At 43.2% G+C, this 11,836-nt stretch overlaps 1 protein-coding gene across 2 annotated transcripts in view; it reads left to right on the plus strand.

Annotated features, from left to right (window-relative positions):
- The window catches only part of si:dkeyp-97b10.3, a 28,047-nt gene extending 16,771 nt beyond the window's left edge, over positions 1-11,276 (plus strand). For both annotated transcript variants that reach the window (XM_035386302.1, XM_035386303.1), the window contains exons 12-17: positions 5,826-5,954; positions 8,015-8,150; positions 8,339-8,386; positions 8,775-8,849; positions 9,324-9,599; positions 9,706-11,276. In XM_035386302.1, the coding sequence (XP_035242193.1) occupies positions 5,826-5,954; positions 8,015-8,150; positions 8,339-8,386; positions 8,775-8,849; positions 9,324-9,599; positions 9,706-9,734 (693 nt within the window). In that variant the 3' untranslated portion in view covers positions 9,735-11,276. The remainder of the gene's footprint in view (positions 1-5,825; positions 5,955-8,014; positions 8,151-8,338; positions 8,387-8,774; positions 8,850-9,323; positions 9,600-9,705) is intronic.
- Positions 11,277-11,836: the final 560 nt, after the last annotated feature.

Raw genomic sequence — 11,836 nt, forward strand, 5'->3', positions numbered from 1 at the left:
GGAGTAATGGGTTTATTTGATGGGAGTAATGGGTCTATTTGATGGGAGTAATGGGTTTATTTGATGGGAGTAATGGGTCTATTTGATGGGAGTAGTGGGTCTATTTGATGGGAGTAATGGGTCTATTATTTGATGGGAGTAATGGGTCTATTTAATGGGAGTAATGGGTCTATTTGATGGGAGTAGTGGGTTTATTTGATGGGAGTAATGGGTCTATTTGATGGGAGTAGTGGGTCTATTTGATGGGAGTAATGGGTTTATTTGATGGGAGTAGTGGGTCTATTTGATGGGAGTAATGGGTCTATTTGATGGGAGTAGTGGGTCTATTTGATGGGAGTAGTGGGTCTATTTGATGGGAGTAGTGGGTTTATTTGATGGGAGTAGTGGGTCTATTTGATGGGAGTAGTGGGTCTATTTGATGGGAGTAATGGGTCTATTTGATGGGAGTAATGGGTCTATTTGATGGGAGTAGTGGGTCTATTTGATGGGAGTAGTGGGTCTATTTGATGGGAGTAGTGGGTCTATTTGATGGGAGTAGTGGGTCTATTTGATGGGAGTAATGGGTCTATTTGATGGGAGTAATGGGTCTATTTGATGGGAGTAGTGGGTCTATTTGATGGGAGTAATGGGTTTATTTGATGGGAGTAGTGGGTCTATTTGATGGGAGTAATGGGTTTATTTGATGGGAGTAGTGGGTCTATTTGATGGGAGTAATGGGTCTATTTGATGGGAGTAGTTGGGTCTATTTGAATGGGAGTAATGGGTCTATTTGATGGGAGTAGTGGGTCTATTTGATGGGAGTAATGGGTTTATTTGATGGGGAGTAATGGGTCTATTTGATGGGAGTAATGGGTCTATTTGATGGGAGTAAGTGGGTCTATTTGATGGGAGTAAGTGGGTCTATTTGATGGGAGTAGTGGGTCTATTTGATGGGAGTAATGGGTCTATTTGATGGGAGTAATGGGTCTATTTGATGGGAGTAAGTGGGTCTATTTGATGGGAGTAGTGGGTCTATTTGATGGGAGTAAGTGTGGTTTCATTTGATGGGAGTAATGGGTCTATTTGATGGGAGTAATGGGTCTATTTGATGGGAGTAATGGGTCTATTTGATGGGAGTAATGGGTTTATTTGATGGGAGTAGTGGGTCTATTTGATGGGAGTAATGGGTCTATTTGATGGGAGTAATGGGTCTATTTGATGGGAGTAATGGGTTTATTTGATGGGAGTATGGGTCTATTTGATGGGAGTAATGGGTTCTATTTGATGGGAGTAATGGGTCTATTTGATGGGAGTAATGGGTCTTATTTGATGGGAGTATGGGTCTATTTGATGGGAGTAGTGGGTCTATTTGATGGGAGTAGTGGGTCTATTTGATGGAGTAATGGGTCTATTTGATGGAGTATGGGTCTATTTTATGGGAGTAATGGGTTTATTTGATGGGAGTAGTGGGTCTATTTGATGGGAGTAGTGGGTCTATTTGATGGAGTAGTGGGTCTATTTGATGGGAGTAATGGGTTTATTTGATGGGAGTAAGTGGGTCTATTTGATGGGAGTATGGGTCTATTTGATGGGAGTAGTGGGTCTATTTGATGGGAGTAATGGGTCTATTTGATGGGAGTAGTGGGTCTATTTGATGGGAGTAATGGGTCTATTTGATGGGAGTAGTGGGTCTATTTGATGGGAGTAATGGGTCTATTTGATGGGAGTAATGGGTCTATTTGATGGGAGTAGTGGGTCTATTTGATGGGAGTAGTGGGTCTATTTGATGGGAGTAGTGGGTCTATTTGATGGGAGTAATGGGTCTATTTGATGGAGTAATGGGTATATTTGATGGGAGTAGTGGGTCTATTTGATGGGAGTAAGTGGGTCTATTTGATGGGAGTAGTGGGTCTATTTGATGGGAGTAAGTGGGTCTATTTGATGGGAGTAATGGGTCTATTTGATGGGAGTTATGGGTTCTATTTGATGGGAGTAGTGGGTCTATTTAATGGGAGTAATGGGTCTATTTGATGGGAGTAGTGGGTCTATTTGATGGGAGTAATGGGTCTATTTGATGGGAGTAGTGGGTCTATTTGATGGGAGTAATGGGTCTATTTGATGGGAGTAGTGGGTCTATTTGATGGGAGTAATGGGTCTATTTGATGGGAGTAGTGGGTCTATTTGATGGGAGTAATGGGTTTATTTGATGGGAGTAGTGGGTCTATTTGATGGGAGTAATGGGTCTATTTGATGGGAGTAATGGGTCTATTTGATGGGAGTAATGGGTTTATTTGATGGGAGTAGTGGGTCTATTTGATGGGTAATGGGTTTATTTGATGGGAGTAATGGTCTATTTGATGGGAGTAAGTGGGTCTATTTGATGGGAGTAATGGGTCTATTTGATGGGAGTAATGGGTTATTTGATGGGAGTAATGGGTCTATTTGATGGAGTATGGGTTTATTTGATGGGAGTAGTGGGTCTATTTGATGGGAGTAATGGGTCTATTTGATGGGAGTAGTGGGTCTATTTGATGGAGTAGTGGGTCTATTTGATGGGAGTATGGGTCTATTTGATGGAGTAATGGTTATTTGATGGGAGTAGTGGGTCTATTTGATGGGAGTAATGGGTTATTTGATGGGAGTAGTGGGTCTATTTGATGGGAGTAATGGGTCTATTTGATGGGAGTAATGGGTGTATTTGATGGGAGTAGTGGGTCTATTTGATGGGAGTAGTGGGTCTATTTGATGGGAGTAATGGGTTTATTTGATGGGAGTAGTGGGTCTATTTGATGGGAGTAATGGGTCTATTTGATGGGAGTAATGGGTCTATTTGATGGGAGTAATGGGTCTATTTGATGGGAGTAGTGGGTCTATTTGATGGGAGTAATGGGTTTATTTGATGGGAGTAGTGGGTCTATTTGATGGGAGTAGTGGGTCTATTTTATGGGAGTAATGGGTTTATTTGATGGGAGTAATGGGTCTATTTGATGGGAGTAATGGGTTTATTTGATGGGAGTAGTGGGTCTATTTGATGGGAGTAATGGGAGTAATGGGAGTAATGGGTTTATTTGATGGGAGTAATGGGTTTATTTGATGGGAGTAATGGGTCTATTATTTGATGGGAGTAATGGGTCTATTTGATGGGAGTAGTGGGTCTATTTGATGGGAGTAATGGGTCTATTATTTGATGAGAGTAATGGGTCTATTATTTGATGGGAGTAATGGGTCTATTTGATGGGAGTAGTGGGTCTATTTGATGGGAGTAATGGGTCTATTTGATGGGAGTAGTGGGTCTATTTGATGGGAGTAATGGGTTTATTTGATGGGAGTAGTGGGTCTATTTGATGGGAGTAATGGGTCTATTTGATGGGAGTAGTGGGTCTATTTGATGGGAGTAATGGGTTTATTTGATGGGAGTAGTGGGTCTATTTGATGGGAGTAGTGGGTCTATTTGATGGGAGTAATGGGTCTATTTGATGGGAGTAATGGGTCTATTTGATGGGAGTAGTGGGTCTATTTGATGGGAGTAGTGGGTCTATTTGATGGGAGTAGTGGGTCTATTTGATGGGAGTAGTGGGTCTATTTGATGGGAGTAATGGGTCTATTTGATGGGAGTAATGGGTTTATTTGATGGGAGTAGTGGGTCTATTTGATGGGAGTAATGGGTTTATTTGATGGGAGTAGTGGGTCTATTTGATTGGAGTAATGGGTCTATTTGATGGGAGTAGTGGGTCTATTTGATGGGAGTAATGGGTCTATTTGATGGGAGTATTGGGTCTATTTAATGGGAGTAATGGGTTTATTTGATGGGAGTAGTGGGTCTATTTGATGGGAGTAATGGGTTTATTTGATGGGAGTAGTGGGTCTATTTGATGGGAGTAATGGGTCTATTTGATGGGAGTAATGGGTTTATTTGATGGGAGTAGTGGGTCTATTTGATGGGAGTAGTGGGTCTATTTGATGGGAGTAATGGGTTTATTTGATGGGAGTAATGGGTCTATTTGATGGGAGTAATGGGTCTATTTGATGGGAGTAATGGGTCTATTTGATGGGAGTAGTGGGTTTATTTGATGGGAGTAGTGGGTCTATTTGATGGGAGTAGTGGGTCTATTTGATGGGAGTAATGGGTTTATTTGATGGGAGTAATGGGTCTATTTGATGGGAGTAATGGGTCTATTTGATGGGAGTAATGGGTCTATTTGATGGGAGTAGTGGGTCTATTTGATGGGAGTAGTGGGTCTATTTGATGGGAGTAGTGGGTCTATTTGATGGGAGTAGTGGGTCTATTTGATGGGAGTAATGGGTCTATTTGATGGGAGTAATGGGTTTATTTGATGGGAGTAGTGGGTCTATTTGATGGGAGTAATGGGTTTATTTGATGGGAGTAGTGCGTCTATATTATGGGAGTAATGGGTCTATTTGATGGGAGTATTGGGTCTATTTAATGGGAGTAATGGGTTTATTTGATGGGAGTAGTGGGTCTATTTGATGGGAGTAATGGGTTTATTTGATGGGAGTAGTGGGTCTATTTGATGGGAGTAATGGGTCTATTTGATGGGAGTAATGGGTTTATTTGATGGGAGTAGTGGGTCTATTTGATGGGAGTAGTGGGTCTGTTTGATGGGAGTAATGGGTTTATTTGATGGGAGTAATGGGTCTATTTGATGGGAGTAATGGGTCTATTTGATGGGAGTAATGGGTCTATTTGATGGGAGTAATGGGTTTATTTGATGGGAGTAGTGGGTCTATTTGATGGGAGTAATGGGTTTATTTGATGGGAGTAATGGGTCTATTTGATGGGAGTAATGGGTTTATTTGATGGGAGTAGTGGGTCTATTTGATGGGAGTAGTGGGTCTATTTGATGGGAGTAATGGGTCTATTTGATGGGAGTAATGGGTCTATTTGATGGGAGTAATGGGTTTATTTGATGGGAGTAGTGGGTCTATTTGATGGGAGTAATGGGTCTATTTGATGGGAGTAATGGGTCTATTTGATGGGAGTAATGGGTTTATTTGATGGGAGTAGTGGGTCTATTTGATGGGAGTAGTGGGTCTATTTGATGGGAGTAATGGGTTTATTTGATGGGAGTAATGGGTCTATTTGATGGGAGTAATGGGTTTATTTGATGGGAGTAGTGGGTCTATTTGATGGGAGTAATGGGTCTATTTGATGGGAGTAATGGGTCTATTTGATGGGAGTAGTGGGTCTATTTGATGGGAGTAGTGGGTCTATTTGATGGGAGTAGTGGGTCTATTTGATGGGAGTAATGGGTTTATTTGATGGGAGTAGTGGGTCTATTTGATGGGAGTAGTGGGTCTATTTGATGGGAGTAGTGGGTTTATTTGATGGGAGTAGTGGGTTTATTTGATGGGAGTAATGGGTTTATTTGATGGGAGTAATGGGTCTATTTGATGGGAGTAGTGGGTCTATTTGATGGGAGTAATGGGTCTATTTGATGGGAGTAGTGGGTCTATTTGATGGGAGTAATGGGTTTATTTGATGGGAGTAGTGGGTCTATTTGATGGGAGTAGTGGGTCTATTTGATGGGAGTAGTGGGTTTATTTGATGGGAGTAGTGGGTTTATTTGATGGGAGTAGTGGGTCTATTTGATGGGAGTAATGGGTTTATTTGATGGGAGTAATGGGTTTATTTGATGGGAGTAGTGGGTTTATTTGATGGGAGTAGTGGGTTTATTTGATGGGAGTAGTGGGTTTATTTGATGGGAGCAATGGGTCTATTTGATGGGAGTAATGGGTTTATTTGATGGGAGTAATGGGTCTATTTGATGGGAGTAATGGGTTGTGCGTCTCCTCTCTCACCCCGCGGTGCGCCTCCTCTCTCTCAGGACATCCAAAAGGAGGTGCGCATTGCCAAGAAGAGGTTTGTGAAGATGGACAAACCCGCCACCTGCCTTCTGGAGGAGCAGAAGAAGTACAAGCTGATCAGTGAGCCTGAGGGAGAGATCAACCCGGAGGTGAGGTCACGCAGTGGGCGGGGCTTAAAAGTCGATAATGTAATAACTGACCGATAATGTAATACATTTTCTGAACCAATAACGTAATAACTTTTTGCATATAATGTAATAAGTTATTACATTATTGGCTGGGTTTTTAAAAAATCATAAAAAATGTAACAACAGGAGCCGATAATGTAATAATATACTTGTATCGCTTTAAGTTTTATTTATTGGCTATAAAGTGTCACACTTCCATGACACTTACCCTTGTTTCCTCTTTCAAATAGCTGCTCAAAAACCTGACCACACACATGCGCGCCCACACACACACCTACTCTCCCTCTAGGAATTATGACTATTTATTTGTTTGTGGTGCTTGGTTAGACTTATCTCCAGCCCTGCCTTCTACTCCTTAACCATTTGAGTACAAAATGAAGTGCGAGCCCATATGTATGCAAACACAGACAATTAATATGAAATCTATACCTCTTTGAAGATGCTTTGTCCACGAATACAAAGACCACCATTTATTTTCATGAAAAATGTAATCTTTAATTAAATGTATTTAAATAACCTTTTCAAGCAAACTTTTTCAACCACACTATTATAGCTATTCAGCACTCTCTCTCTCTATGTATATATACCAAACCTGACTCCTGAAAGGTTACATGAAAATGTATTACCAAATCAGAATCCTTGCCCTATTGACATCCCTGGCTTTGAATACAGTCATGACAAGCTCAACAAAGAGTCTAAAACCGAAGCAAATGATATCTATAGTTCATTCTTTTTTATTTTTGCCATTTTCTCCAATTTTAGTCGTTATACCAATTCTCTGTGTGTATCACGGTCCTGGTCGATGCGTTATCCTCTGTTGGTCTGGGGAGGGTGTAGACTACCACATGCCTCTGATACATGTAGAGTCGCCAACTGCTTCTTTTCACCTGACAGTGAGGCAGAGGTGGGAGTAAGTCACACTTGTGCAAGTCACAAGCAAGTCTCAAGTCTTAACCTTCAAGTCTCAATCAAGTCCCATGTCACTGTGTTTAGACTCAAGCAAGTCAAGTCGAGTCACTAGTAAACATCAAGCAAGACAAGTCAAGTCATTGCTCAGGTCAGGCAAGTCACAAGTCAAGTCACCATGAAAGAAGCGCTTAAAACAAGAGAGAAAGGGGCACAATGGCAAGCCATGTCATGAGAAAACTGCACCTGTTAGTGAGTTAGTTAGTTTCTGCAACTAGGGATGGGCATGGTTAGGATTTTATCAATACCAATACCACTATTGATACTGCTTATCAATACCAATACTTATCAATACTCTTATCGATACTTCCTAATTTGGAGTGCAAAATACATGTTGTTAAAATAATTATCAGTACTACTTTTATATTAGTTTGGGCAAAAAATATTTAACAAAATAGTTCTGTTGAAAAAATTAAACGTATTGTTTTCTGAGACAAAACATGATGCTGGGACCAATTGGCATAGATACTGTAAATGTAATGTGTATCAAGAGAATGTTTAATTCTTTAAAAAAGGGACGGTAAACCATCCTTTATTATTATGATAAAACTGAAAGATGTGTTACCAAAGTTATCTTTGTAGGTCATGTTATATACTATATTTTACAGTTTAGAATTTTGCATTAAGAGGTTGAAAGTTGAGCATAAGGGATAATAGTGCCAGTTTGGTTGAAGAAGTTATTTAAATACACTTGATTAAAGATTCCTAGAGAGAGAGAGAGAGAGTAGCTGTGTGTGTGTGTGTGTGTGTTTTCTCAGAGTTAGGACTAAGATTCAGGGGTCAGGATTGGCCTGGTTTTTGAGCAGCTATTTGAAAGAAGCAACAGTAAGGGTAGGCCTAAGTGTTATGGAAGTCTGACACTTGATAATAAATAAAACTTATACATAGTGATACAAGAATATTATTACATTATCGGCTCCTATTATTACATTTTAATGATTTTTTTAAACCCAGCTAATAATGTAATAACCAGTCAATAATCTAATAACTTTTTGCACATAATGTAATAAGTTATTACGTTATTGGTTCAGAAATTTTATTACATTATTGGTCAGAACCTGAAGTTCACCCAGGCCGTGTTGAAGATGAAGAGCTACTTCGAGGTCTTCCTGGAGCAGCCGCCTCCCTTCAAGCTGTCGCTGGTGGAGGTGGAGTCGGACCAGACCGTGTGGAGCGCCACGCTCCGAGAGGGTAGGAGGGTTAATTACATTAGCAGCCGTCGTTGTTTTGATGTTTCCATGCCGATGAGCGGTGAAGGCAGAACGCTTGCGTTGGATAGACGCCTCCTGTGCTGCATGTCTGTGATTGGCTGCTGTGTGTAACGTTTCGCTGACGGTTACCTGCTCTGGGGGTTCACTTTACCTGCTTTTCTTTCACAGGTGACTTTGTGGATAACGCCACTGAAAAACCAAGGAAAAGAGCCGAAAGTGAGTTTGTGTGTCCAGGAGAAACGGCATTAATGCAGATTCCTGTCTCTGATTGGCTACGCCTTCCTTTGCATTCTGTAATGGTTTCGAGTCCCGGCTTATCACTGCGAAAGGGAAGCTGGTCTACCTGCATTATGAACAGTACCTGTGTAATAAAGGTACATCTGAGCAGCTGGGTGACTCACCATCTTAAGGCTCTGTTCCAGTGTGTGGATGGGCCCCACAGTCTGGTATCTGGTATATACCCCCCCCCCCCCCCCCCACTGGTGTCTGTGAGCCTGACTGAAGAAGCAGCAGCTGTTTCGTCTGGTGGGGTGGAGAGCTTGTCTGTAAATGCGTGTAATTCAGTGGCTTAATTATCGGCCTGGTTTTGGACCCCCTTCCGCAGGCCGAAAGAGGAGCTGCAGCACTTCAGAGGAAGATGTGGTGATCAGTAAGAGAGCCAGACACGGAGACGTCCCAGGTAACACACCTGGCATCCAGGCCCTTCATCGGGTGGTGTCATTGATACAGTCTGCGGAGTTAATGTGATCAAAACCAGCAGGTCTTATTCAGTTGAATAAAGTTTTCTCATTCAAATGAATAACCATAAGTTTTCATGCATGTGTTGAAACTGTTTCCCTTGAGGAGTAAGAAATTTCCCCAAAAAAACCAGACATACATGTGACTTGTGCATGAAATGTGTTCTCCTTTTTCAGCTGTTGCATAGTCAGTGATTTTATATTCAGTAATTTTTTCTGGTTAAGCACAAATATTTCCAGCGATACGGCTGAACATTCACTCCCTATGTATAAAAAAAAAAAAAATTTAAAAAAAGGTGAAAAGTGAAGTTCGAGAATTGGTTTGTGCACACGAGTGCTTGGCGTGTGTGTGTGTGTGTGTGTGTGTGTGTGTACCTATTTGTTGAAAGTAAGGCCTGGAGGTTTTTCTGGTGCAGACGGAGTGATGAAGACTCCGGGCCTGACGGACCAGCAGCTGATGATGGTGGCCACGCGGATGGGGAAGGAGTGGAAGCAGCTGGGCATCCTGTACCTGGGCATGAGCATGCAGGACATCGAGGAGATCCAGGCCGCCGATGACGACCTGGCCGTGGTCAAGTTTAAGATGCTGGACCGCTGGAGGCGAAGGGCCAAGGGCGGGGCCAGCATCTCGCTGCTCTGCAGCAGTCTGAGCCACGACGACGTGCCCAACGAGCTGCGCGACCTGCTGGAAGGTGAGGGCGGGGCCGGGGTCAGAGGTCACGGGCGTGTGTGTGGTGTGTGTGTGTGTGTGCGGTGTGTGTTCTGTGTCTAATGTGTGTTTTGTCTCATTCTCTTCAGATATGCTGTCTAATCCCCCAGCAAAGTGAGCTCTCTATGGGACGCTGTGCCCTGGGGGGCAGAGCTAGAGACGCTGCCCCCTGGGGGCGGAGCTAGAGACACTGCACCCTGGGGGCGGAGCTAGAGACGCTGTGCCCTGGGGGTGGAGCTAGAGATGCTGCACCCTGGGGGTGGAGCTAGAGACACTGCGCCCTGGGGGCGGAGCTAGAGATGCTGCACCCTGGGGGTGGAGCTAGAGACACTGCACCCTGGGGGCGGAGCTAGAGACACTGCGCCCTGGGGGCGGAGCTAGAGATGCTGCGCCCTGGGGGCGGAGCTAGAGACACTGCACCCTGGGGGCGGGGCTAGAGACGCTGCACCCTGGGGGCGGAGCTAGAGACGGGTCACCAAACCGGCCCGGGTGCTTTGGAGGTCTGGAACACGTCCTCTCTCTGCCGTCCAGCCATCCGTGGCCCTATCGCACCACTTCATTTCACTGTGCATTTGTTTTCTACACCGGGGTCAGAGGTCAAACACGTGGCTCGGCCGTCCAGTTTGGTTTTCCTCATCCTTATGGCAGCCCTTGTTCTCCTCAGATTTATATAATTTATATAAACTCCATTACCCATGACCCTTAGGGTCAGGACAGTCAGCCCTATGACATGGGCCCTTAAAGCAAACGGTGCTGCCATTCTGCATGGCTAAAGAACTATAAAATCATGCTTGAAACATAAGGATATGTTTTCATTTTAAGTTTTGTTTTTTATTTTGAGATGAACCACTTAATTAAAAAGACATTTCCACTACCACGTAGATATGTACTGATGCAATCAAGAGACCAACTTTGCTTTTCCTTACAAGCTGTGGTTGTTAATATGTACAGTGTATCTGTATACGTGTTTATATATTACGTGTATATGTGTTTATATATTTCTGTTTGTTTTGTGCCCAGGGATATGCTTCAGCACTTGCACAAGCAGAATTTCAGGAATATTTCTTGTTTGTTTACATGATTTTGGCTTGAATCCCATTTCACTTTTACATTCCAGTGTGTGTGGAGCTCTGTGTGTGTTTCGTACTGCTAAGAACAGTAGACTGACCTGCCTGGAGAGAACAGCGTGAGCCTTTTGTAGGGATACTCAAGACTTGTGTTCTCAAGTAGCCTGTGCTTTACCGTGTGAGGCAACTGGTAGCAAAAGTACATTTTGTTTGATTTTTTTTGTTTACTGAAGAAAGAAAAATCTTTTTTTTTTTTTTTTTTTTTAAAGTGAGCTTTATTATAATGTGCAAGAAAAGAAAAATCGAGCTGTAACTGCTGCCTGTTCTGGGGTTCAGCCTGGTGCCCTTCACACGTTTGGGGACCTTCGCACCTGTGGGGACTTTGCCACCTGTGTGGACCTTCACACCTGTGGGAACTGAAGCCAGCACAAGGTCCAGCCAGGCTGGGATTTGAGCATGTGACCGTCCAATCACTGCCCTCTCCACTGCGCCATGGTGTCAGCAGTCATCCTTGGGAAAGGATCAGTATCAGGGCTTTACTCTTCTCACTGAATATGACAATCTTGTGACTTAATAAAGCATTTTTACTAAGTTGCATGTTTATTGTTTTTTACTTGTATCTTCTTGCAGTTTAAAATCGTGTTTACTGCTATGTCTCCCCATCTGCCATGTCTGTGACTGACGTGGCTTCAGACTGACACTTGAAAGCTTTCCATTTGCCTTAAACATGTTTCCTGAATCCCTCCGTCCCTGCTTCCTTTCTTTGCTTCCTTTCCCTGCTTCCTTTCCTTGCTTCCTTTCCCTGCTTCCTTTCCCTGCTTCCTTTCCCTGCTTCCTTTCCCCGCTTCCTTTCCCTGCTTCCTTTCCCCGCTTCCTTTCCTTGCTTCCTTTCCCTGCTTCCTTTCCTTGCTTCCTTGCCCTGCTTCCTTTCCTTGCTTCCTTTCCCTGCTTCCTTTCCTTGCTTCCTTTCCTTGCTTCCTTTTCTTACTTCCTTTCCCTGCTTCCTTTCCTTGCTTCCTTTCCTTGCTTCCTTTCCCTGCTTCCTTTCCTTGCTTCCTTTCCTTGCTTCCTTTTCTTACTTCCTTTCCCTGCTTCCTTTCCTTGCTTCCTTTCCTTGCTTCCTTTCCCTGCTTCCTTTCCTTGCTTCCTTTCC

This window comes from Anguilla anguilla, chromosome 12 (assembly GCF_013347855.1).
Source record: "Anguilla anguilla isolate fAngAng1 chromosome 12, fAngAng1.pri, whole genome shotgun sequence".
Lineage (NCBI taxonomy): Eukaryota > Metazoa > Chordata > Actinopteri > Anguilliformes > Anguillidae > Anguilla > Anguilla anguilla.